Source organism: Ursus arctos, unplaced genomic scaffold (genome assembly GCF_023065955.2).
Source record: "Ursus arctos isolate Adak ecotype North America unplaced genomic scaffold, UrsArc2.0 scaffold_21, whole genome shotgun sequence".
NCBI lineage: Eukaryota > Metazoa > Chordata > Mammalia > Carnivora > Ursidae > Ursus > Ursus arctos.
The window spans coordinates 3214013-3241109 of NW_026622886.1; the positions used below are offsets into that span (position 1 = coordinate 3214013).

The window sequence follows — 27097 nt, forward strand, 5'->3', positions numbered from 1 at the left end:
CACTCTTTTTTTTCTTGATAAATTTCGCCAGAGGTTGTCAGTATAATTAGTGTTTTCATAGAAGTAATTTTTGTTTTTGCTCGTCCTTTTCATTATCTTCTGCTCTTATTTCACTCTCTCCTTCTGTTTCCTTTGTTTTTACTTTACTGTTCTTTTTCCAGCTTCTTGAGATGGGCACCTACTTACTACTTTCAGAGTTTTCTTTTTCCTAATATAAGCATTAAAAGCCGTAAATGTCCCTTTAAGTCATGCTTTAGCTGTAGCCTGCAATTTTTTAAAATAGATTTTATTTTTAAGTAATCTCCACACCCAGTATGGGGTTCAAACTCATGACCCCAAGATCAAGAGCCGCAGCCTCTTCCAACCAAGCCAGCCAAGCGCCCCTGCAGTTTTTAATATGTAATATTTCCATTCTCATTGTTGCAATATAAAAGCGTTTTATAATTTCCATTATGATTTCTTCTTCGATCCATCAGTTATTTAGAAATATACTTCTTAATTTCCAAACACATGGGGCTTTTGAAGTTCTTCTAGTTATCAACTTCTGGCTTATTTGTGTTGCGGTCAGAGAATGTACTCTGTATGATTTCAAACTTTAGACATTTCTTGAGATTTGCTGTCTTTGTAAATATTCCATACGTAACTCTACAGTTGTCGCCACAGTAGTCTATGAAGGTCCATCAATCAAATTTCTTAGACTCTTATTGAATATATTTGTTTCTTCTACCAATCACAGAGGGGTGTGTTTTTAAGTCTCCCACTAGGATTGTGGATTTGTCTATTTTTCTGCGTAGTTTTCTTCATGTTTCTTATATTTTGAGATTATGGAATTTGCACACAAATTTGAAATTGTTCCATCTTTCTGGTGACTTGGGTCATTTTCATTATGAAGGACTTTCTTTATCTCTAGCAAGGGTTTTTGGTTTTTTCCCCCCAGTATTAAAGGAACTACACGAGCCTTCTTTTCGTTAGCTTTGGTGTAATGTAGTTTCTGCACATTTACTTTCATCCTTTCAGTATCCTTCCATTTTGGGACTGTCTCTTGTGGATTTCTCTTCTAAACTGCATGTAGTTGGATTTCTAGCCAGTCTGATAGTCTTTGTATTTTAACTACAACATTTAGTCTACTTCCATTTCTTGAATCTGTATCTGTCATCTATTTGTCTTACATTTATTTTTTCTCTCTGTTCTTGCTCGGTTTAGGATTGATTGGGTGGGCTTTCTCATTCTATTTTCCTCCTCTAATAATTCGGATAAATATTATACGCCGCATTTCCATTCTTTAAGTTTACAATGGTAATGGCAACTTACATTCTTAACTCACCTACGTCTAAGTGTATTTGGTATTTCCACTTCCTCCTGACGAATATAAGGATCTTAGAACCCTTTAACTCCTTTCATCCAAGTTATATGCTATTGTTCTTGTGCATTTAAATTCTTTTTTTGTCCAGAAGACATTGTTATTGTTTTATATTGTCAATGTTCATTGTTCTTTATTCCCTATTGCATCAGACCTCTGTCTGTGAACATCTTCCTCCTGTCTGAAGTTCTTCCGCAGGAATTTCCTTTAGGGAGGGTCTGCTAGTGGCAAAGGCTTAGTCTTAGTATTTGTAGATGTTATTATTTCTCCCCCTCCTGGAAAGATATTTCCACTGGGCACATAATTCTTCAAAGAAATTTGCACTGGTACGTAATTCTAAGATGATGGTTATTTTCTCCCTGGACATTAGATAAATCATTCCAGTGTCTTCTGGCTGGCTTCCGTTGCTTCTGATAAAAAGTCAAGTGTTAATTTATCATTTCTTTTTTCTGTGCGCCAGACAGAGGCGTTTGGACTTTATTCTGAGGGGAATAGGGAGCTACGGGAGGTTTTTAAGCACTAGGGTGACCCAGTCGGATCTGCATTGGGGAAAGCGCTCTCTGGCACTGTGTGGATACGGCTCGGAGGGGGCGGCAGCTCAGTGAGGAGGTGGTCGCCGCCGTCCAGCGGAAAGGACGAGGGGTGTAGAGGGAAGCGGGTCAGGGAGGCAGGACTTGGGATCCATGCAGGTAGGCGGTGGGAGCGCGAGGGGCGCGGTTCCCGGCGGGGAGGAATGGTGGCGCCGGAACGAAAACAGAAGGGGGATGGGGTGGGTGAGACAGAGTCCGTCTGGGACCTCAACATCCATTCATTTCACAAACAGTGGAACGAGTATTATGTGCCGAACGCCAAGTGCGTGGCGGCAAAACCCGCCCCGGCCACACCTGCCGCGAATTATTGCCTAGCTGGGGCCCTCCGCACAGTCGCCCACGAATGGACGGACGGACGGACGGAAGGACGAACAAGCAGGCGCCTGCTCCGGACTGGCCAAACCACGCCGCTCCGGAGCCCGGATCTAGAGGCCTCGGTCCGGAGATGCGAATCTCGGCCGGCGCCTTCCTCCCGCCGCTCGGGGTCCGCGCCCCGGCCCCGCCCGCTCCTCGGTGGGAGATGGGACGCACGGCCTCCGCGCTCGGCCCGTTTCTCATCTGCCCAACCGGGGCGTGTCGTTTCCGGCCTCCCAGAGGCACCGGGAGCATTACGAGAAACGCGTCTCGGTATAAGATCTCGTTCCGCCCCGGCGCCAAGCGACGCCCGCGCCAAATAAGTCCCGCGGGCCGGCGCCGCGAAGCTGCAGCGCGCGGCCCCCGGCTCGGTGGCGGGGCGGGGCGGGACTCCATCGGGGGCGGGGCTGGGCGGGACCGGCGGGGAGGGGGAGGCCCAGGAGGGAGGGGCGTGACCTGCCGGGCGCGAGCCGAGCCCCCGCCCCGCCCCCTCCTCGCGCGCTCGCTAGCTCGCTCGCTCGCGCAGAGGAAAACGTTGCGCAGGTTCAAAAATGGAACGTCGGCGGCGTGAGGGAGCGCGAGGGGGTGTGCGCGCGTGCGCGTGCGCGTGCGCGCCCGGGCGAGGGTGACGGGGTCCCCGCCGGCCCGAGCATCGCGCGCCTCAGCCGCGGCCCCGCAGCTCCGCCCCCGGCCCGGCCCGGCCCGGCCCCGGGCCCGCTCGCCCGCCGCCCCGCATGGAGCTGTCAGCCATCGGCGAGCAGGTGTTCGCGGTGGAGAGCATCCGGAAGAAGCGCGTGCGGAAGGTGAGGCTGCCTGGGGGCGGCTCCCAGGACCCCTATGGGGTCCCCTGTTGTCCCCAGCACCGTCCCTTCCACGCTGGCGGCGAGGGGGAAAGTGGGGCGGGGGGCCCAGGCAGCTCCGCGCTGCTGGGTTCGTCTCCCCAGTCTGTGCCTCAGTTTCCCCTGCCACCTTGTAGGACTAGTAGAATAAAAGTTGTCGCCCCGGCATCCTGGGGACAGCTGAACCCGCCAGAGCTGGAGATTAGGGTCAGACTGTAGGGATCCCGAACGCCGTCCGTCCTCAACCTCCCCTCATTCTAAATAAGGGGAGATTGAGGCCCAAGTTGAGGAAAAGGCTCACTGGTGCGTTAGCATCGGAGTTGGGTCTCGAACTCAGGACCCCGGACTCGGTACCGACACCTTTGAAGTTGGAGGCGGAGCTTCAGCCTCCTGCCTCTGAGGTCTAACTCTGGACTTCGACCTTTTCGGATTCCTTCTACCCCCACCTCCGGCTTTCTCCCCGTCTTGCAGCGCACACCTCTCTGTCTTCCCCACCCCAACTCTCAGCCCCGCCCGGCCAAGCTTAGTGAAGCCGCCTACAGCGCTGGGGCATCCTCTAAGCTCCTCCCCCTTCCCTTCGCCTCCAAAACATACACCCTGCAATTTAAGGAGGCATCTGTTACACCGGGTTCGGGTACCCGCGCCTCGGGGCTGGACTCTGGCGGTTCACACTTCCTGTGCACCTGTTTGCAGAGTGGTCGCCTCAGAGCGGTGGTGGGGGATGGAAGCCCTTCGGGAAAGTCCTTCTGGCACTCACCACCGTCCTTTTCCCTTATCTCCTCTCTGCAGCCCGTTGGGAGGCCCCAGTGGCAGGGTTGGGAGGGGTCTTAGAGGTCATCTTCTCCTGTTTGACAGAGACAAGAGACTGAGACCCAGGCGGAGGAAATGACCTGGTCAAGGTCACACAGCAAGGTAGAGATGGAGGTAGAGCAGGAGCTCAAGTTGGCTAATGGCTAGCTCATCTTTGGAGTGAGAAAACTCAGTCCTGGCATCTTGAGCCAAGGGTGAAGGTCGAGGTGGGCCATGGGCTTTTCTTCCCCCCTGCTTTGATGGGGTTGAACTTTTGGGGCTGCCCCTCCTCCTCCTCCCTTCCTCCAGGATTTTAATTTATTCCACAAAGCCCAGTGCTTTCCATGCACAGTAGCCTAAGCGGATACAGTGGTTACCCTCCTTCTCCATGGTAGTGCCTGAGAATGAAGGACATCATTCCTTCAGCCATTCATTCAGAATTATTTATTGAGGGTCTGTTACGTACCAGGCACCATTCTAAGCCCCAGGGAAGCATGCATCCCTTCCCTCATGGAGCTGGCATCCTGGTAGAGAAGACACACGCCGAACGAGGAAATAAATACAGATGCCTTCCAGTGGGCCTGTGTGCTATGCAGAATGAGAACTGGAAGGTGGGAGGGATGGCATTAGAAAGTTTGGTCAGGGCGGCTTCTTTGAGGAGGTGACATATCTTGGTCTTAAAGTTCCTGTGTGGATGGGGTGGGACTGGAAAGCCAGGCCCCCGTCAGTGAGGAAGGGAGGGGTGAGGCTCTGTTTTCTAACTTCTGGAGGGGTGACCATCGCTTCTGAAGGTGGAGACTTTGTCAGTCTTTTCTGGGGTCCTTCCAGGGTCTTTTGAGTTAAGAGCCCTAAAGTCACTGGCCTGTCACCCCTGGGCCAGAGGCAGCCTCTCCCAGGGAGGGGGGTGGTGGGGCTAGAACCATGGGAAACGCGCCAGTGAGGAATTTTCTAGGATTTGGGGAGTCTTCTGTTCGAAAAACGTAGGAGTTATGGTCTTAGCACTGGAACTCTGGGCACTGGGTCTTTGGCGATACATACCCCACGTGGTCTTAGTTTCCCCATGTGTGACATGGGCTCTGAGCTTCTGCCACAGGAGCCCCAGAAATGTTTGAGGCCAGATGCCCTCCTGTGCTTTCCCAGGAAGGACAGTCTGGGGTAGTCATGCAGCAGCCAAAGTTCGGGTGTCTCTGGGTTGGTGGGGATCTGGTGCAGAGCAAGGGGGGCAGTGTCCCTGGGTTGTGTATGTCTCGGGGGAGCACCAGTCTGCAGAAAGTATTGCGCCTTACTGTCCTGTGAGTGGCTGTCAGGGCAGCTGCGTATCTCACTGTGTCTGCTTCTCTTTCTTCCCAGGGTAAAGTCGAATATCTGGTGAAGTGGAAAGGATGGCCTCCAAAGTAAGGCTCCCCTGTGTGTGTGTGTCTGCCTACCTGTTCACCCTTCCATCCGCCTTTTGCCTCTCTCCCACCCAGCTTTTAGCTCCAGCTGCTGTAGTCATTGGCAGTCGAACCTTGATTAAATCATCCTCTTCTCTGGGCCACGGTTTCCCCTCTGCCAGCTGAGGGGCTAGAAGGACACGAGGGTCCAGGTGGGCCCCAGCTTCTCTTCTCTCCTGCTCGCCTCTGGGTTGAGCTCCATCTTCTGGTTGGAGCCTCCTCTCCCCTCTTCTGGCTTTTCCTAGCACCTGGGAGGTGAAGGTCCAACATCCTGGCTTCAGAGATGGCTGCTGGCCAGACGGAGGTAGAGCAAATACAGTGCTGAGTGGGGGTTTGTGGGGCTGGATAAGACAAGTCTAGCCAGTGGGGCATGAGTCCTCCGTGCCATAGAGCTAGGACCAGAGCCTGAGCCACTTTGCCTTTGGACAGCATTTTCCAGTCTACCAAACAGGTTTCCATATAGCCTTGTAAAGCAGGTATGATGTTGATCTCTAAAGATGAGAAAACATGCTCAGAGAAGGTAAGCACCTTACCTTAGGTCACACAGCAAGTGGAGACAGAGGTGGGACTTGAACTGAGCCTCCCCAGTTTAGGGTATCTCCTGAGTGCCTCCTCCATCTCAGAGTTGGGGGGCAGGGTGCTGGGTCTAGGACCTCTCCCAGTGGCTCCACCTCTCCTGCTAAGGTCCAATCAGGAACCTTCCTACTAACCAATCACCTCCCAACAGGGGGGTTGCAGTGGGAGGGAATGAGCAAGTCGTGGGGCCTCTTCATTGGTTTGTGGGTGCCCTGCCTCCCTGCCCTGCCTCCTAGGGACTGACTTCTGGAAACCCCCGTTGCCCAGAGCTTCTGCTGTCTGTGCCAGGGGCTTTCTGTCATGTTTATGTTGAGGGCTAACCTGGTATTGGATTCTGGGAGCATCTTGGGGGCCTGGCAGGGAGACACAGCAGAGGGAAATACAGCCTATGTTGCCTCAGCTTCCCGCTCTGCAAAATAGGCTCTATAGGGCAGGCCCAGCTCCCCCCTCTCACGTTCCTTCACCTGGCGGGGTGCAAGGCCTGGGCTCATGCGTTCAGGGTGACCTACAGGCATCCTGAGGTTGGGGTTGGGGACTGGCCAATCAGAGAATGCACTGGTCCACTCCTGCTGCCCCTGCTTGCCGTTCCCCCACACCCTGGAACTGGAGGAGGATCCCCTCCCCCTCACGGGCGGATGAGAGGTAGCCTTCTATACTCGGTGAAGGAGGAGTAAGAGTGGAGGCAGAGTTAAAAAAGGAAGATGCCTAAGGCAGGCAGCAGGAGCACTGACTCCCTGGGTCCGCACTCCCTTAGCTTCGGCACCAGAAGGCCTTGCGTTGGAGTGTAGTCACCAGCCTGTCGGCCTTCAAGGCACTGCTGGCGATTTTCCCTCCTCTGTAGACTCCATCTTTTGAAAGCTTTCCTTCTCTAAACAGAGGTACTTATCAATGAAAAGTTCTTCTTCCACTTTTTTACTCCCAGATGGATCTGTCTGCCTATCAGAGCTTCTGCCAGGAGAGAAGGGCCTAGCACTCCAAGAACAGTCCCTCAGTTTCTGCTGGTCTGAGCCGTGGGCCCTGAGGCCACTTGTTTCTTCACATGCTGAGACCAGCAAGTGGGCCCTAATGACTGCCTCTTGTGACTCCCCAGAGGGGTTCTGGGAGCCGTTTGCCCAGATGACCTGGGGCACCCCTGGCTCCCCTGCACTTTGGTTCTGGGTTCCTAGCCTGGCTCACATGCTGGGGCCTCTGCTTCCTGACTTACAAATCGGAATAATGAAGCCTCTGCCACAGCATTGTGAGGGTTAGGTGATGGAGATAAAGTACCCGGTGCATTCTCAGGTGACCAGCACTTAGGAAATGCTTGCTGTTAACACGAAGTTGGACAGCTCAGCTTCTAGGTTTCCTTGCAGCCAGGAAAGGAATCTGGGAGATTCCATTCCTCATAGGAGCTCAAAGTAGCCTTGGAAATGGTTTAGATCAGTCCTCAGTTGGGGAAACTGAGGCCCAAAGAGGGGAGATCATGACAAGAATATAGCTTCCAACCCCATGCAGTGTGGTACCTACTTCCTGCCACCCATTGCATCACCCCATTTCACTTGGGGGAAAACAAGTTCAGTCGGGGGGAGAACCCGGGCTCCTTTGGCTTTAGTCTCCCCTCCTCAGGGGCCCTTGCTTGGAGAAGAAGCTGAGAAAGAGGGTGGGGAGTGGGTAGTTGGGCAGGCTGTTCCCTGCAGGCCCGGAGCCTTGGCTAGGGTCGTGCCAGCCTTGGTGGGGAGGAGAGTTCGATTCTCCTGCTCTGCGGCACCTTCATTGCCCTGCTCAACGAGGCTTATGTTAACAACAGAAACCATAGTTTAGCTACACACTCACTCTGTGCCAGGCCCCCGTTAGACCATACATGCTTTGCTGTTCTCTCCCCAGCTGCAGACAAATGACTGCCCTTCATCCCCAGCAGATGGGGCAGAGGAGCTGTCTTGTTTGTTCTGGAAGGTACGGCAAATTGCGCAGGGAGGGGCTGGGGGCTCAGGGCAGAGGATGTTAAATCATCAGTTCCAGGCTCTCTGACCCACACAGACCCTCAGATACCCCACTGATTTCAGCCTGCCCAGGACTGCTGTTCCGTCCTTGGAAATGCATTCCTTCCTTCTTTTCCCACTTGTGACTACTACCCCATCTCTTAGGGAGGACTGCCTTTCTGGAGATTTGGTAATGATATTGTCAGTGGGCGCAGCAATAGCCAGGCTGCTAATCAGTAAGCACCTGGTATGAGTCAGGCATTGGCCAGTTTATAATGACCTCATGGCAACCCATTTTACAGATGGGCACACAGAAATCCCCAGCAGAGGAGTCTGTGCCCAGGGGCAGATACAGCTGGAATGATTTGCACTATGGTGTGCCTGACCCAGGGCTTGGGGGCCTAGCCCCTGTGATAAGCAATCAGCTCTGCCAAAGGTGACTGAGGATCTCTTGCCTGTTCCTCTCTTGGCCATTCAGTAAGACGTGCTTAGGCTTTGGAGCCAGACCAGGCTGCCTTTGAACCGTAGTTCTGTAGATTTACAAAGCCCTCAACCTCTGCACCTCCATTTTTCCACCTGTAAAATGAGGCCCTAGCCTCACAGGACCCCGTGGAAGGCTGCCTGAGACAAAAGTTTCATAACACAGTGCCAGGGACAGAGCAGGCGCGCCTACCTCTTCCAAAGCTGGGTTTCCGCGGCAGCAGCGGAGTCCAGGGTTCTGGGCTGGGAGGTTTTCGCACTCTATTGGAATTGATTTAATTAACGCGTATTTGCTTTTCTTACGTATCACACTGAGCTAAGTGCTTCACGTGGCTTAGCACATCTCATGGTCACATTAAGCCCCAAATTCGGGGACCTTTGGTAGTCCCACTTCACGGATGAGTAAACGGAGGCCCCAGCGGCGGCCTTAACCTGCGCATCGCCGAGCCCCTCAATCTCGGACCTGAGCTTGCTGCGCTGCGCTGCTTTTCATTTTGGAGGGCTTTAAGTTGGAGGGGGGGACTGGGGCGGGCCTGGCTTTGAGAGACCCCGCCCCCTGCACGGCGGGAGCCTGCGCAGCGCGGCTCAGGCGGGGCCCCCGCGAGACTGTTTACCAGGGTTAGGGGGCGGGGCGGTCGGTCACGTGGCCGTGTTTACCTCGGGGCCGGCGCGCTCCGTCCCCGCCCCCGCTCCCCATTGGCTGGCCTGGCAATCCGGGGCGCGCCCACCTCCGTGCGTGCGCGCGCACGGCGGCTCCGCTGCAGGGGGCGGGGCGGGGCAAAGTGGGGCTCTCCGCCCCCCGCGGAGCGCTCAGTTCCCGCCCTGCCCGCGCGGGTCCCTCTGCTCGCTCCTCCCAGCCCTGCCGCCCGCCGGGTGCGCGCTCTGGTCTTGCCTGCGCCCAGCTCTTCGCAAAGCGCGTTTGCCCTCGCGGTGGCCCCAGCGGAGCAGGGCTAATGGCTCCGCTTTAGGGGGCGGGGGTGTCTGGAGAGTGAGACGCTAGTGCAGACCCCCAGCCTTTCTCTCCCGCAGCATGGAGCAGGACCAGGCCTTCTGCTTCTTAGTCTGACCTTTTGCCACTGTTACACACCTCCAGCTGCCCCAGCCCAGTAGCAATCCCCCCTGAATCCACTGAGCCTTTCTATGCACCCACCGTGTGCGAAGCCGTGGTCAGTCAGGCACTAGCCCTCTCCCAAGGACATCACAGCCCGGTGGGGAGCCAGATGCAGTGACAAGTGAGAGACCCAAAGGTAGAGGGTGGCCAAGATTCAACAGTTCCAACCACAGACTGGCCACTTACCGTCTCAGTGACCTTGGCAAGATGCTTACCCTCTGTGCCTTCGTTTCTTCATCTTTATATAGGGTAACCTATCCCATGGGTTTATGAGGAATAGATGAGTCCCTGGCAGTGAGTCGTGCTCTTACCATGATGGAGGTGGTGGTGATTCTTAAGATGAGGAAATTGAGGTCCAGAGAAGGTTAGGGACTTGCCGGGAACCACACAGCACCCACATCAACAAAAAAATGGGCAGGGCAGTGGGGAAGTGGGCAGGACAGAGGACTAGAACACTGTAAAGACATCTTAACAGCTAGAGGAGAGAATGCAAGGCAGAGGACACAGGAGGAACACAAAATTCCACCTTTGTTATAACTAGTTACAGTTAAGGAAATTTAACCTTTGTTTTGGAAGAGGAAGTTTTGGAGTCTCTGCCAATCTCTGGTTGCTTATACTTCGGGCTTTATGCAAACTATCAAAAAACCCCAGTTTCACTTTTAGCATCTCTTTAGAGTGAGCAGAACTCTGCAGTGGCTTCTGTAGCCATTCTCAGAACACCTCGGGTCCGGGTCCGGGGCTGGGCTGGGCACCCTGGGGAGGGCTTATATTCTGCCAGCCAAGTGCACCAGGCTGGAGAGCAGTAGAGGGAAGGGCTCATTCCGAGGGGAGTGAGACAGCTTAAGGACGATGTCAGGGGAAGCTACAGGGGCCTGGCTCCTGAAGGATGAGAAGGAGGTCATGGAGGGACTGGCCCTCAGGCGGAGAGCACAGCCTGTACGAGATAGGTGCGGCTGTGCCTGACCAGGCTGGGCGTGGGGCACTTGGGTAGGGACTGTGAGGTCCTCAGGGCTCAGACCTTTGTTGCTGACTCCACAGAGCCTGACGCGGGGCCCAACACAATGTAGGTGCGCAGAAGTGTCAGTGGAAGGAAGGAGGAAAGGATTCTGTCCTCAGGGAGCTTGTGGTTGGAATCTGGATTGAATTACTGGTAGCGGTCAGTGTCCCAGGACAGATTAAGATGAAGGTTTTAGTTTGGCTGGTTAGGAGGCAGCAGGAGCAGGGGCTCCACCCGGCTTCTTACTGCCTCCTGACACCTCCCTCATACCTGCTCACCTCCCTTCTTGTCCAGCAGACCTGGGTGCAGCCGGGGCCAGAATCATAGTCCATTGCTTTGGTGTTGTTTGTACATGTACGTGTATGCACATGAACATATATGTGTATTTATATGTTTGTACGCATGTTGTATATTTGAAAACGTGTGTATATGGACACATTCAGGTACGTGTTTTAAAACTTTGCATTTTTTATTCAGTAGCATCTGTTTATGGTGAGTGACACTAGTTTTTCCATTTATGGAAGTCGTAAAGGTTTTTTTTTTTTTAAGTTTATTTTTTTTTAGTAATCTCTGCACCCAACGTGGGACTCAAACACACAACCCGAGACCAAGAGTCACATGCTCCTCTGCCTGAGCCAGCCAGGTGCCCCTAAAGTTTGTTTTTAAAATAAAATTATTTAACCAAAAAAGTGAGCCGGTAAGTGAATAGCAGTGCAGGCAGAGCAGAGGTGGCTTGAGCTGTGGAACTGCCGAGCTGTCACTCCCAAGGCTGGCCCAGCAGGGGACGCTCTGTGGTCTGGGGGTGGTGGAAGGTGCCCGCTGGAAATACCAAGGGGACCTGCCGTGGGATCACCATTCAGTCGCTATCCATCTACCCAATTCCTGCTGCATGCCAGGTACAGATGTGTGCCGAGGAGGGAGGGAGCGGCTCAGCCCAGACGGAGAAGCTGCGCCCCGGGCCAGGGCTGGAAGGGTGGGCGGCAGGACAGCAGCCCTAAGCGAGGAGCACTTCCTGTGCACCGGGCACTGCGCTCTGGGCACTTAGACAGATGAACGTGTTAAGCAGCACAAGAGCTCTTTACAGATGGGGAAATGGAGGCACAGGGACGTTGAGTAAATCCTTCAAGGTTATACAGCTAGCAAGGGCAGAGCTGGGGTCTGAACCCAGGTAGTCTAGCGCCAGAGCCTCTGCCCTTGACCACATGCTCATGCGTCTCGCAAGAAGGGAGTCCTGGCAGCAGTGCCCTGTGCTTCTGCAGTGAGCATGAGGTCTAACTGGGAGTTGGACGCAGTTATTTGCAGGGTGGTGTGATCGGTGCTCAGAATGAGGGGAGTTCTGGCGTCGTCGGAGCCCCCTCACTTAGCCTGGGCAGCCAGGGACGGCTCCTGGGAGTAGGTGGCAATTATGTGGACCAGGAAGGGGGCGAGAGCTTGCAGATGGTGGGCCCCATTGGAGCAGCTGTAGCCTCGGGGAATGCCAGTGGGGAGCAGGGCAGCTTCTGACTTCCTGCTTCTCTCCCCAGGTACAGCACGTGGGAGCCGGAAGAGCACATCCTGGACCCCCGCCTGGTCATGGCCTATGAGGAGAAGTAAGGGGGCCTTAGCCTGCCACTGGGGCTGGGCATAAGGCAGGCTTTGAGGTTTCATAAGGAGCCCGCTGCTGGCTTGGCTCTGAAGGAGGGGCATGGGCATGCGGGGGGCGGGGTGGGGGTTTGGCAGGGACAGCCCGGTCTAGTCTGCAGCTGGGAGAAGGGGGTGGGCGTCAGGTCCCAGGGCAGCCAAGTGCCCAGGCTCCCTTTCCTGTGGCTGAGTGATGTTGGCCACTTCTCTAACCTCCCCAGGCCTCAGTCTCTCTGCTGTAAAATGGGCCATCCCTAATAACACTGGCTCTGATTCCCGCAAAGATAGGGCTTTCAATTGCTGTGAAGGGTATAAAAATGCTTTACAGAGATGCCCTGTGTGAGGGGCAGCCATGTCCGAAATGGGCAGTCATGGCCTTGGCAACAGATCAGAGAGAGATCTAGAGACTCTCTCACCAAGAGAAGAAAAGTCCAGTGAAGCTTGAGAAAGGCTGGGGGGGAGGGGGGGACTGTGGCTTCGGAGCAAGGATGTCTGAGTTCTGGTCCGTCCCACTTGGCCACCTCCCAGCTCAGGGGCCCTGGGCAGAGCTTCCCCCGCCCCCTCACCAGGCCTCAGACTCCCTTATCTGCCAGTGCTCTGCTCTGATTCCCAAGGCCGGTTAGTGACTGGCAGCTCCACCCATGGGCAATGAGGGTGCATCTCAGGGGGAAGCTTTGACAAAATGTTGTTTCTCCTGATGTGGGAGCCTTTTGAGTCTAGCCATCCCCGTCTGCTACAGGAGCTCCAGCTTTACTGACCTCCTGCCAGCAGACAGCCCAAATCCTTCTGCCTCTTCCCAACCTGCCCACTGGTACAGGGCGGGATCTTACACGAAATCGTTTCCATTTGGCCCTTTGCGATAACCTCCTGAGACGGGATGAGAGTCCCATCTGACAGATGAGGAAGCTGAGGCTCTGCGAGCTAAGGAGCTTGTCAGGGGGCACCTCAAACCTGGGAAGCCGTCTAACCAGGACTTAACCCAGGCCTACTGACTCCCAGTCAGATGCTCTCCCCCTGCCCCTCCTTGCTCCCTTCCCATTGCTTCTGCCCAGGAAGTGTTCTGCTGCCCATTCCAAGGAAAACTCTCCCCTGTTCTTTCCTTTATAAATCAGGGCATCCCTGTCCCACAACTTTTCTCTGGCTCCTGGGCGCTTGGTGGGGTCTTGATCTAAAAGGATTGTGGTGCTTGGGAGAATCCTATGGAATGTCCTGGACTGCAGTGAGGAGAGCGTCAGGCAGGTGTCCCAGCCCCGAGTTAGAATCCTGGCTCTGCCACTCGCCAGCTGTGTGGTGGTGAGCAAGGCCTTCTCCCTCTCGGGGCCTCATCCTCCCCATCTGTGAAGTGGGGACAATAGTGCTGACCTTACAGGGCTCTCATGGGGAGCAAGGTGTATGAAAGCACTTTGTAGACCAGTAAGCTTGAATTATCTCCCTGACCATAACTCAGGGTCATTTGTTTGCTTGTTCAACAAGTCTTTATTGAGGTTCTGCCATGTGCCCCAGGTGCTGGGGATGCAGCAAGGAACAAAACCAACAAACATCCCTATTCTCATGGGGCTCGAATTCCAGTGCAGAGACATACAATAAAAAAAAACCACAATAAATGTATATGATATCAGATGGTCATAACTGCTGCAAAGACAGGGTTGGAGGGCAGGGGGAAGGGATGGGTGGGGGTGCAGGGATCAGTAGGGTGGTTAGGTGGGGGTGTTTGACAGAGACCTGAGGGAATGAGCCCAGCAAGTATTTTAGAGAAGCACATCCCAGGTGAAGAGAACAGTCAGTGCAAAGGCCCTGGGGTGAGAGCCAGTGTTTAAGAAAGAGCATGGAGGCAAGCGTGGCTCTGAGCATGGCCGGCTGGACTGGTGTGAGCTGGGTGAGGTGTGGGAGATGAGGCAGGAATAGAGCACCTGAAGAAAGGGGGAGCACAGCTCAGGGGGTGCCACGTAAGTCCTGGTGGAGGATTTGGATCTTACTTTGAATGAGTCAGAAAATTTAATAGTTAAGGAACAAAGGGAGAGTTTGGAGACTTTTATAGACCCACTGTGTGACTTTTGGCCTACTTCTTCTCTCTCAGTCTTGGTGAAAGGGGGTAAAAGAGGGATGATGTCCATTTATTTATTTATTTTTTTAAAGATTTTATTTATTTATGTGACAGAGAGACAGCCAGCGAGAGAGGGAACACAAGCAGGGGGAGTGGGAGAGGAAGAAGCAGGCTCCCAGCAGAGGAGCCCAATGTGGGACTCGATCCCAGATCGCCGGGATCACGCCCTGAGCCGAAGGCAGATGCCCAACAACTGCGCCACCCAGGCGCCCCAGGATGATGTCCATTTAACACCTGCCTTGCAGGGTTTTAAAAAGACTCAGAAGGAGTCTGGCCAGGGGGCTCTTCTACAGAGGCCCGCCTGCAGGGAGAGGCTGAGAGGGTGCGACTCCTAGGGTGCTCCTGCCCTGCAGCTCTGAACATTGAGGGGCAGAATCCGAGGCCAACAGAAACCAGGCCCTGGGTGGTGAGGACTGGATAGAATGGACCCCTTCCGCTTTATACACGCCAGCACGCACGCACGCACACATGCACACACGTATGCACGCTGCAGATTGGAAACCAAGATCATGTGGAGCCTGCCCTGCTGGCCCTGACTGGGCCCCGGGCCCGACCCTCGTTAGGCCTGGAGCCCAGAGCTCAGCGGCAGACATCAGAATTTTGGCGCTGGGCAAGTGACTTCACCTCTCTGTGCCTCAGTTTCCATGACTGTAAGGTGAGGGTAGTATCCGTGGCTCCCTCACGGGGTGGCAGGAGGGTTGGGTGGAGCGGTGCCTTGTGCAGTGTTCAGGCATGATGGTTGTAAACAGCGCTCATAGAAATACCGTAAACACGCTTTCATCGTTCTTTTCCCCCACAGCCCTTCCCAACCCCCCCACTTCCTCCTCCTCTTCCTCTCTTCTTTCTTGTCCCTCTCTCCCCAACCTCACGTCATTATTTTAGCTTGTCTACCTTCCATTTGGATAAATCCCAGGGCCCTCTCTTGCTCCTCCCGAGAGCCCTGGTGGCCAGGGCAGAAGGGACCCTCTTTCGGCTCCAGGCGAGGACACTGAGGTCCAGAGGGGAAGTGACTGGCCAAGGTCCTCCGTGGGTCAGGGTAGAGCTGGGCCTGGCACAGGGTGTCCTGGGGCCCAGCACCAGCTTCTGAGAGAAGAGTCTCATCCTCAAAGGCCAGCAGGTCTATCCTGGCAAGCCCCGTGGCTGGTGTCACAGCGGGATCAAATGCTGGCTCCTCGGCCCCAAGGCAAGCCAGCTCCACGGGGAGGGAGGGAGGGCCCTCTGTGCAAGTTGCAGCTCCCCCAGCGCCCCGAGGGCAGCCAGTGGGGGAAGAGAGGGCAGCGCTGCCCCCCCCCCAGGAGGGAGGAGGGTGGAGGGCTGAGGGAGAGGCTGAGTGGTGGAAACAGCTGCCTGGACGGCTGGTTTCCCCAGCTTAGATGGAGAGACTGCCTGGGATCACACAGCCCATAGGGGAAGGGAGAATGCACTCCCAGCCTCCACATTCTCCCTGCTGTCCACATGGCCTCTGCAGTGGGGGCCACAGGAGGTGGGGTGGAATGAAACGAAATGGGCAGAACGAAAGTGGCTCTGAAGTTCTCCACCACTCCCGGCACTGTTGTCGGAGTCTCTGTTGTGTTGTCTCCTGTGTGTCGTGTGTGGCTTTGTACGCGTCCTCGGGTTGTGTCTGTGTGTTTGGGATGTGGGGAGGGCACCCGGCAGAGAGTCTGGCATCTATGAGGGACTCAGTACAGGCAAGTTTCTCTCCCTTTCCCAAAGCAGGTGATACAGGCGAGAGCCTGTCCTCCCCACCAGGGTCATGCAGATCCCAAATGGGGGCAAACCTGGGGAGAGCTTCACTTACAAGAGGCCCATTCCCATTCTCACCAGCTCCCCTGGGACACTGGAGGCACATTTGATTGACAGGTTTCTGTACCTCTCTCCCGAGAGTGGATACCGGGATCTGCGTTGTTTCGGAGGCTGTACCCACTGGCATGGAGAGCAGAGCTCCGGCGTGACTCTGGAACCCAGCAAACACCCACATACTTTTGGGGACGTCACCCAAGCCCCACCTCAGCGATTAGGACCAGTGGCCGTGGCCTCCCGACTTTTGCCAGATGCGAAGACTGAGGCCCTGGGATTGGAACATGGGACCCCGCTGTTACAGTGTAGAGAGCAATGCGGAGGAGTCCCTGTCCTAGGATTGGGGGTGGCCTATGGCGGGTGCCCCTTTCCCCGTAGACAGCAGAGCGCGAGGTGGAGCGGATGCTTTACTTTCCCTTAAATGTCACCAGTGTTTGCTTTTCTTCTGCCATCTGCTTTGCACCCCAGGGAGGAGAGAGACCGAGCGTCGGGGTATAGGAAGAGAGGTCCGAAACCCAAGCGGCTTCTGCTGCAGGTAACCCCGCCAGCCTGGGTGCCCACCCACAGGTCCCCCTGCTCCTCCCGCTGGTCGCCCCCACCCCGTGCATTTGCACCAGCTAGTTGAGCTGGGCCACTTACCCTCCTTGCTCTGCCCAGGGCACTGTGGGGTGGGGGCGCTTAGTGGGTAAGTCTCCATGGGGGGAGGGGGGAATGAGGACAGCCGGATGGGAGATGCTGTGGGGTTTGGGGGAGGGTGGGTATATGGCTGATGGGAGCCTAAAAGTTTGAAAGTTTAAAATCTTGTAGATAAGCCTTTATGAGGCTCAGAGTCCCCCAAACACAAAATTATAATATTTGAAGACCTCAGAAACATAAACTTTAGAGGAAATGCGGCAGCCTGGAACTTTAGAACCCAAGAAAGGGAGACTCAGAATTCTGGGACTGTTGTCTTGGGATGCCCTAGAAATGTGACATTTTTGAGAAAGGAGAACCCTATGGGGCCCCCTTTTCCAGTTGTCTGCCACAGGTGGGCATCTAGACTCCAGGACACCCCAAGTTACCCAGGTCTTGGGGCCACGTTGCTGACTTCACTGCTTTGCTTGGAAAGAGGGTGGAGTTCGAAGGGATGTGATTTGAGGCAAGTCTCTTTGCCTCTGTGAGCTTGAATTTTCTTATCGGTAACATTGGGACGATAAGCATACCTGCTGTCCTTAAGTGAGTAAGTTTCACCCAGCCATTCGAAGGCTTCTTGGTCTGCACACAGTGTGAGCCACAGCCAGTCTCCTGCCCACTCTTGAGCATAGATCATCTGAGGCTTTGGGCAGAGAAGATGGGTTTCCCTTCACGCAGTGGGTATTTTCCATGGGGTTTGGCGTGAAGTGGGTCCCAGGAAGAAGGTAGCATCTGTCAGATGTCTTCCCCGAACTTAGCAACTTAGAGCAAATACACACTTTGCATATCACACAGTCTGGGAGGGTCAGGAATTCGGGAGTCCTGTAGCTGGTTCTTCAGTGATTCCGGTTTGGGTTACAGTCGTGATGTCAACCAGTGAGCACTTCTCTGGAGGTTTGCCTGGGGCGGGGCGATCTGCTTCCAAGGTGGCGACTCACGTGGCCGCAAGTCCGCACTGGTTGTTGACAGAGGCCTGGTACTTTCCACGTGGACCTCGCGGCCTCCCTGTATGGCTGCTAGCTTCCCCCAGAGCAGATGATCCGAGAGTGAGGGCAAGGGCGGAGCACAGTGTCTTTAATGAGCTAGTCCCCCGGCCCGAGGGGCATGGCTGTGAATTCCTTGAGGCGGGCCTTGCTGGGGCAGTCTTGGAGGCAGGCCACTTCAGTTTCTCCATCGTGGCACTGACGAAGAAACTGAGGCTCCAGGAGGCCAGGAGTTTGCCCAGGTGTCACAGCTGGATGCAAACCTAGGTCTGACTCCGGAGGCTGCTGGATGCCTGTCGGTAGCTGGGTCCTCTCTTGGGGAGGTGGAGAAGGGCAAAGACGAATCGCCTTGCAGATTGGAGTTTACTGGGCTCGTGATGGCCGCTGAGCCAGGCTGAAGGAGTGGGTTTTGATAAAACGGCAATAGGATAAGCCCTCCCAGCATTGCAGTATTGTCCCGACCTCTCCCTGTCCAGCCCTCCTCCCCTAACAACCTGCACCCCAGGCCAAGTGACGGGCCTTAGCGGGCTGGACGGAAGAATGGAGTCTGTGTGTGTGATCTCTGCTCCCAGCTGCGGGATGTTGGACCTACAGGCCCCATCTCATGGCCTCACTCTCTTCCTGGGGGCTCTTGGCCTCTGATGACAGGTGGCAGCAGAAGGTGCTGCCCTGGAGGGATCCAGGCGCTCCCAACACCTTAGCACCAAGGATCTTTCTTGGATTTGTACACATCTTGGCCAAAGTCAGCAAGACAAATCCCTAGAGTACAAAACTCCAGCCCTTAAGTGGTGGAACACGTGCCCTCCAGCCCCATCCTAATGAGAGTGCGATGCGGCATCCACGGAGGGCCGGGCCCGCAGGGGCCATGCTGCAGCTCGGAGCGGAGGAGTATCCCGTGGGCTGTGGGCAGAGCACTGTCGCCATGGCTGCGTGACACGGGGCACCCAGTGCCGCGTGCCCCCTCGGGTACTTGCCCTTAGGGCATCCGTCTCACACCATCTCCTTGGTGAGCTGGCTGTTCCAGCCCAGGGGGTCCTCTGGGAGGCAAAAATTCCTTCCCCGTGATGAAGAAGAACTCCTTAGTTTATCTGCTTCATGAATCCAGATTTGCTTTTTCTTGGTCAGTTTTCAGTCTGTACTCTCATATGTGCCTCTGCTGTGTGGCCTCCATCCCCGAGCCCCTTACAGCCCCCCGGGGAGATGAGGCGCCACCAGGCTGGGCCTGGGGCTGGGGCTGGTCAGGGGTGGCTTTCTGGGCCGGGGTGGGGGCTGGGGTCATGGCTGGCTCTGGGCCACGGAACACAGGGAAGGGCATTCCAGGTGGGAGGAACAGCATGAGCGAAGGCGCGGCCGCAGCCGGGAGGGCAGGGCTGACCCGCCGTGCCCTGGCTTGCCCCCGCAGCGGCTGTACAGCATGGACCTGCGGAGCTCCCACAAGGCCAAGGGCAAGGAGAAGCTCTGCTTCTCCCTGACGTGCCCACTCGGCAGCGGGAGCCCTGAGGGGGTGGTCAAGGCAGGGGCGCCCGAGCTGGTGGACAAGGGCCCCTTGGTGCCCGCCCTGCCCTTCCCGCTCCGCAAGCCGCGCAAGGCCCACAAGTACCTGCGGCTTTCACGCAAGAAGTTCCCGCCCCGCGGGCCCGACCTGGAGAGTCACAGCCATCCACGGGAGCTCTTCCTGCAGGAGCCCGCAGCCCCGGACGTCCTGCAGGCGGCCAGCGAGTGGGAGCCTGCTGAGCAGCCCCCCGAGGAGGAGGGTAAGGTGGCCGGGCCCCTCAGCCGCGTCCCAGAGCCCCCAAGAGCTAGAGAGTTCCCTTGAGTCGTCAGGCCAACTGCTGCAATGCCCAGAGGGCCCAGGGCGCTCCTGAGACCACACAGCCTGCAGGGGCCCCGGCACCGCCCGAGCGCTTCTTGTGGTCCCGCTGGGGTGGGGTGGTCCAGGCAAGGGAAGACAAATGTAGTGACCCCCTCCCAGGTGTCCAGCCTTGAGCTAGGCCCGGAGCTGGCTGCAGACTCAGAGGGGGGACGCGGTGCTGGGCGGGCAGGGGTCTGCATGCTGCCCCCACTCCCAGTCCGCCTTCTCAGCGGTGTTGTCAAGGCCGTCCTCATCTCTCCGTCTTTCTCCCGTGCCTGCCGCAGATGCAGACCTGGCCGAGGGGCCCCCTCCTTGGACACCCGTGCTCCCCCCAAGTGAAGTGACAGTGACCGATATCACCGCCAACTCCGTCACCGTCACCTTCCGTGAGGCCCAGGCGGCTGAAGGTTTCTTCCGGGACCGCGGCGGGAAGTTCTGAGTCACCATTTTTACTCTTCGTAAACTGTTTGCTTTTGGGCTTGGGGTGGGGACTTCCAGAGATGGGGAGGGGTTGGGGGCGGGGTAATTATTTTATTTAAAAAAGTATGGAACAGGAGCAGGGGGCAAGATCCCGACACTTTCCCGCCACCTCGCCCCTTTCTCTGCGCCTGATGTTTACAGAAAGGCTTGGTGGTCTGTTTTGGGGGTTGGGGATGGGGCGGCCTGGCATTGCCCTGCCAGTCAGGGGGTCATCTCTGGGCTAGGATGGAGACAGGGCCACCCACCCCTGGATGCCTCCATCACCGTTCTTCTCTAGAAATGCAGCAGCTCGTCCCAGGACCCAAAGGAGAATGCGAGGGCCCAAACCCTCTCCCTTGAGCCCCCCCACCTCCCGCCTTTCTGGTTGGTTTCCCTTTTCCTTTTTGGGGGGTGGGAGGGCCTTTATTTTTAACTTTCCACTCCAGCTTTGCGGTGGAACATGGAGGCTGGCTTTGACCAAAAATGACCGGGTCAAGAGGAGGGGGCAGGAGGAAGCCTTTGAGGTTGTTGGGGTGCGTCCCATACCCTTCCCTGGGGGTGGCTGCCAGCTGAGCCCCTTCCACTGGGAGCCCCCCCCCCATCACCTGGCCTGTGAGAAACACTCCCATGCACACGCAGCCACACGGGCACCCCCGGCTGCTGTGTTTGCGGACGCGTACAGGGGGTCTTGCAGAGCTCCTGTTTAGAAACCCCAACCTGGTGAATTGTGGGGTGACTCCCAGCACCTCAGAACTTGTCACGGGCACCCACACTTACCAGCCTTGCCCAGCACGTCATGTAACGGGAGCTCTCCCGACACAGTCTGCTCACAGCTGTGCACAGAGGCCCAGATGGCCGCCGAGGCCCCGGGCATGCGATGTGGTTCTGTGGCTTTCCCTGGCCAGCCGCAGGTGTGCCGTGGGTCAACACAGGCTCTGAGGCACTTGGGCCCTGTCCTTCCTCCCCTGAGGGGCTCTTGTTTTCTCTGACTCAGGTGACTTTTCAACCCTACCCACTCCTCTCTTTTGCTGCCCTCCCAGAGAGGGAGGGAGCGCCCCACCACCTTCTCAGGGCAGCCTCCCGAAACCCTTCCTCCTTCCATTCTGTGTCCCTTCCCCGTTCATCCTAAATGCCACAGCCAGGAGTGACCTAGCATTCCTGTTCCTACGAGGGGACCTCTGCCAAGTCTTCCCAAAGTCGGGAGGCAGTGGGGGGGGTGGTTCAGGCTGTATAGAAGCCCCGCCCACCCAGCAAGGGGCTGTGGCTCCAGGAGGAGGGGTTCTCATCTCCTGCTTTGTACAGATGTGCCCTGTGGCCAAGTAGCTTCCCAGGCCTCGAGGAGGGGCTGCTCCCCTGCTCCAGCCCTGTAAGGGAGAAAAAGCCAGGTGGGGCTGGGCACCTGGGGGAGCAAAAGTAAAAGGCCGGCTCCCTCCACCCTTCCCCCATCTTCAGAGTTGGGCACTGGCAGGGGCGGGGGGGGGGGTGCAGGGGCTGCCTGCTCTCTCCCCACTCTGATGGGTCTTGAGGAATTCAGCAGAATCCTGATGAGGTGAGGATAGGGTGATTCTTCCCCCAGACCCCTTCTTCCCAAGTTCCCAAACCAAAGACAGCCTGGACCCCATTTTTGTTTGGGGTGCCCTGCTGGGAAGATTCCTAAATCCCTGAGTCTCTCTCTCCCCTTCCTCCTTAATCCTTCGTTGTCCAGGGTCAATTCAGTGCTTCCATTGGGGGTGGTCCCCTCTGGTGGTTCCTCCCAGCCTGGGAAGTTGACTCTAGAGGAGTATGTGGGGGGCAGACCAGGGAAGGAGGGACAGCAGAACCCACCCCACCCTGCCCCATCCAGCTGTGAGAACCTGGGTTCCGGAAGGGCAGCCTGGAGTGGGGGGACTGTCCCAGGACACAGGCTCCCAACAGATGTGAGGGTGGTGGGACAGGGGTGGCCAGGGGTTCCTCTCTGATCGAATGCTGTTGGCCGTGGCTTTGGGGCTGGGCTGGCAGCTTGCAATAGAAGGCAGACACGCACCCCCCAGGGGACATGGGACCTCTTCCTGCCTCATGGGCACTTTCAAAGAGCTGTTTGTGCAATTTGCGGGCTCGGCGGGGGGGTTTGGGGGACCATTCGTGGAGCAAGACAGCTGATGTTCTGTCTGCCGCAGCAGGATGCTTCTCGCCTCTTCCTCGGCCCTTTAAGGCGTGCAGGGTAGAGGGGATCTCAGAGAGGGCAGAACCCTGCAAGCCGGGGCTCCCCACGGCTCCCCAGGACGGAGACCTCTATGAGGGGCTGGGTGTGGTCTTGCAGGCCTTTGCCCAGCCCTGAGCGTCCGGGTGGGGCCTGGGACACTGAGCTCCCACCCCGCCCCACCCCACCCCACCCCAGAAGGCCAGTACTCGCAGGGGTGGGGGCGCTTAGAAAGAGTTGGACCGCCTGCCTTTCCTTCCCCAGCCCCCACCCATTTTGAATGTAGAGAGCCCGGTCGGTACTTTCCTCTTGCTGTAGGATGGGGCGAAGAGAGGATTCCCCCCACCCTTGGCACGGCCACTTGCAATGCCCAGCCGAGCCCTGTCATCCCTCCAAGGTGATGATCCCATCGCTGACTCCCCTCCTGCAGCGGGGGGCGCTATGCCCGTGTAAGGTGGCTTCGCTTTGCTTTGTAAGTGGCCAGCCTGGCCTCCACGTCTCAGCACAAGAACGCTGCCTTTGCACGGAATGAGCGTCGAGCTTTGTTCAGACAACGTGAATGTATTTGGGAGGGTTGGGGGTGCAGGCTGATTCCAAGCACATGCGTTTTCTGCGTGAGCGTGTGCTGGGAGGGCTAGAGCGGATGCAGAGCGCGGTTTATTTTTGTACTGATATTGGTAAGAGACTGTATAGCATCTATTTATTTAGATGATTTATCTGGTAAATGAGGCAAAAAATTATTAAAAATACATTAAAGATGATTTTGAAAAAAACTCTTGCATTTGAGCCTTTGCTTTGGCGGTGTCCCAGCTGGGCCGAGGAAGGCGCTCCAGCCCCCACGGTGGCAGCCTGGGATGGAGGTCCCAGGTCTGCCAGTTGCCAGCCATGAGCTTAGACAGGCCAGCCCATTTGTGGAGGCCTCCAGATGTACAGTGAGATGAAGCGGGGTGGGGGGTGCTGGCGCGTAGATGGGCGGATGCCCCCCGTGCGGGTCCCTGCAGGGTGTCATCAGAGGCGTAGCAGTGCTTCTGATCTCTTCACCCTTTCTCTGCTTCCTGCCAAGTGTGTTCTGTTCTAGAACCCAGGGGTGGTCAGTATCCCAGGTTTCTGTAATTGCAGGTTCTGGAACCCGGGACTGTCGTGAGCTAACGCTCCTCTGCTGGGCGGCCACGCTCGGCACAGCTGTCTGAGCCCGGAGCGCGGTGGTTGGGGCCAAAATGAGTGACCGCCGCAAGAGTCCTCTGAGCTTCTCTGCATTTCAGTTCACTCCGGGCTCAGGGTAGAGGCTGGACGGGAGCGCCCAGGGCTGGCGACGGAGAGGAGGTAAGAATCAGCTCACGTCCCAGCCCTCCCAGCGGCCACCCAGGAGGGGAATGGTGGTGGCCACAGCTGAGGACATGTCCGCGAGAGAGGGAGAACGGAGAGGCTGGCGATAGACCTAGGCAGTAGAATTGTCAAGACTTGGGCAGTGATTTGGTGTGAGGGGAACGGAGGCATCACGGTTATGCCCGGGTTTCTAGTTTGGACAACGGACAGCTGAGTAGCCAGTTCTTCATCTGGACAGAGCCTGAAAGAGGAGAAGCAGGCATGGAGGTACCTGGGTCACCCCCAGAAGCAGAGCCCAAGACAGGGGTGTTCTCTGGGGAGTGATCCCGGGAGCAGGCGTGAGGGGTAGCACGGGTCGGGGAAGGAAGAAAAGCCATGGGAAGGTGCATTACTGAGGTCTGGCAACTGTGTCGTTCCACCCGAAGTGACCCAAGTACAGCCACGGCTCCCAGAGTTGTCCGTTCCCAAACAATGAGGAACGGGAGCATTCCTCACTGTCGCCATCCATCGCTGGCCGAGGGTTGCCCCGGGGGGCGCTAGCCCAAGCCCCCAACTTCTGAGCTGTGCACGTGCTGGCTTCTGCCATCCATCACCCCCTGTGTTGTGCTGCTGGAAGAGCCTGGGGCAGGGAGTGGGGACAGGCAACCGTGTGCCCCACCCACAGCCGAAACAGAGCCGCGGCCAAGACACCAGTGCCCTGGGGGCCCCTGAAGGCGTCTGACACGGCCACCCCTCGCACTGCTCCCCTTCCTGCCTTCTCCATACAGACTCGCTCTTTCTCAGAGTCTTCAAAGAGGTGGCCAGTGACAATCTCTAAACAAAGACTTGACGCTGAGAGTCGTCCGTGCTGCCGCCGGCCCCAAGCCTGTCCTGGACGCCCCTCATCTCCCGCCTCTGCCCCTCACTCGGCCCCGGTGCCCCTGGGTCTAGGCTGTTCGCCCAGTGGGGTGAGTCTGCGGGAAGAGTCTGCGCCCTTGCTGACTCGTCTTCGTCATATCAGCCGAGTCTGCCGGAAGCGCCTGGTTATGATGGCCCCGGGGCCCCGGAAGGGACCTCAGTGACCCCTCTGCCCGCAGTATGGAGCAGCAAGCCTGGCATCTTGGGTCATTGAAGCTGGTTAACCGCATCAATTAAGGGACCACCGTTCTTGCCCAAGGGACCAAGTGGCAGTGCTGGCTTCTGAGGCGTTCCTTCCACCGTCCCCCGGTGGGAGCATTCCCTCCACTGGAAACTGGGGCCAGGGTCTAAGTGGCAGGGGTGAGGAGGGCCGGTGCGGCGCCCGCCCCGCGGCTCTCCCTGGACGCAGCACCGATGGTTCAGCGCATACACTAGATCCTGGAGGGCTGTGGCCCGCCTCTGCGGGGTGACGGTGGCGGTGATGGGGTAGGTGGTGTGGCTCGTAACGGCCCGAGAGCGCCCAGGGAGGCAGTTGGCCCGGGTTTCCTTGCTGTGAGAGGGCAGGCCGGGCCAAGTGCCCCTGTACCGACTGGGTTTGAATCTCCCGCTGGTACCAAAGAAGGCTTTCTTATCAGTTTGCCCAGGTGTGGGGTGCAAGGGGGGGAGAGGGGAGTAGGCATAAAAGCTGTCAGTGGCTAAACATCAAAAAGGGGCTTCAGACCCCTCGTCACAGTATCTCTATCCCGGAATGGGCTGTCGCCAGGCCCGGGCCTCATGGAGCCGTCTTAGCAGGACACGGGGGCCGGCGGCAGGTGTCCTGGTCAGTTGGTAACTCCTGAGTTGTGTGTGGGGGGGTGCTCTCACATCAACACCTCCTCCTGGGCCATTTATCGCCCCACTCAGTCCGCAGGCCTCCCAGCCTGCCCCGCGCATGCACCCCTCATTCGTGCTCTGAGATGAGGCTTGGGTGCGGGTGCTTTATTTAGGAGGTGGTCCTGGGAAGCAAGAGTGAGGGGCTGGGAACCATTGAGGTTGATGCTGTGAGCAACAGGGGTTTAATTCCACGTAGACTTTCTGAGAAGCATTCGAAAGCCTCCCCCAGAAGGACCGAGACAGGCTTGCTTACCCACGGGCTTCTATCCCTCAGCGTCCAGGATGCCCAGGGCGTCGAGTCTCTTGTACTTACGAGCTGTGCTTGTGCAGAGGGCAAGGGAGCTCCCACCCGCGGTCAGAGGAGCTGCGGAGTCTGACGGGGTGGAAGCTGGACGGGAGGAAAGAGAGGGAAGGAGGGTCCAGCTCTGGAGAGGCTGCGTGGGGACCAGCTACAGTGGAGAAGTGAGAGAGGACCACCTCCACAGATGGTGGAGGAAAGAGAGGGAGGCCGCCCTTGCTGGGACTCTGCTGGGGCAGCCCGCAGTCGTCCTGTCTTTCCAAAGTCTCCCAACTGTCCTTGCAAATCTGAGGGGAAAGGGGAAGAAGCAGCCGGGCCCCAGGACTGCACACACCCCTGCACTGCACAACAGGGCCTTCCATCGGCTCCTGGACCGCCCTTCTTAGGTGGACTCAGATGGCGTCTGAGCCTGGTGTCATCCTACCAGCCCAGCGCTCTGGTGCTCTTTCCTGGGAGTCTCATCTCTCCCGCCCTCAGCCAGTGGCTCCAGTGGTTTCTTTAGCCTCTCTCTGTACCAGGTACATTCAGACCTTGGGAGGGCGTGGGTGGGATGCAGGCCCGGCACCACCTGAGACAAGAAGGAGTCTTGCCGAGGAAGCGCTGCAGCCCAGGGAGTCTCGGGGCGGCCAAGAAGGGCAGGGCAAGATTTCTGGTCGAACGACCAAGCCAGCGGTCAGGTTGACCCTAGAGCCGCCCACCTGCCAGCCCTCAGTTACTGGGCTATGCTGTGCTTTGCCCGCCAGGAAGAGTGAATGGTCTTCATCCACTCGGCTCTTCGCACACTTTCCCCTTTATTCTTCCATCTGTCCAACCCTCCAGCCAACACCGCCTGCACTTCTGGTTCAAGAGGGCAAAGCTGAGCCAAGCCTTTACCTCTCCTCCCTCCTAAAATCCCAGTAAAATGACAACCAAACGACCAATCAACACTGAAAACTAAAATGAGAAATATGGATAGCAGGACCGGAAAGCTGGAAAGGAGGGGCCATTCAACACATGACAAAGGTTGAGGAATTTCCAGAAGGTGTAAAGGTGGCCAAGGGCAGAGTAGCAGAGGGAACATCAGAGCACACGGGCAGAAGGTAAAGCGCACATCCAGGACAGGTGAAGGAGGGGTGGCTGGCCTCCCAGCGACAGAGTCGAGTTTCTCAAACAGACCTCGAGAACACCCCCCGTGCTGGGGGTTGTGACCTGTTCGTCTAGGGCCTTACGACACGTGAACAGAGTAGTCAGCTGGGCCAGGAGCTCCCCAGAAATGACTGGCCAGGTGGGCCCCTACGATGGGGGAGGGGGGCATCCCCGGTGTGCTTCTGATGGGGACATCAGAGTCAGGGAACGCAGCAGGGAAGAGGGAAGACAGCGGTTCCAATAGCTGTGAAACCCCCCGCCACCCCGTCCTCTGTTTCATACCTACTTCTTGTTGAAGAAAGGCCTGGGTGCGTGGACTCTCCTGAGCCCTGCCTTCCCCCAGCCAGCTCGCTGCTTGCTGACACCGGTACTCACCGTGGTAACGTGCCAAGGCCCCCAGAACTGAGAGCTGGGCTTCAACAACA

General features: G+C 56.9%; 1 protein-coding gene across 2 annotated transcripts; it reads left to right on the forward strand.

Moving 5' to 3' along the window:
* Positions 1 to 2847: 2847 nt before the first annotated feature.
* On the forward strand, positions 2848 to 22926 carry CBX7 (chromobox 7). 2 transcript variants are annotated; one of them, XM_026479607.4, is made up of 6 exons: positions 2848 to 3107; positions 5283 to 5326; positions 12011 to 12076; positions 16477 to 16543; positions 19066 to 19417; positions 19800 to 22926. In XM_026479607.4, exons 1-6 carry the CDS (start codon positions 3039 to 3041, stop codon positions 19952 to 19954), a joined length of 753 nt encoding a protein of 250 aa, XP_026335392.1. In that variant the 5' UTR covers positions 2848 to 3038; the 3' UTR covers positions 19955 to 22926. The 2 variants fall into 2 exon arrangements, with proteins under 2 accessions (XP_026335392.1, XP_026335393.1); XM_026479608.4 differs by having other exon boundaries at positions 2851 to 3107; positions 19345 to 19417.
* The last annotated feature ends 4171 nt before the right edge of the window (positions 22927 to 27097 follow it).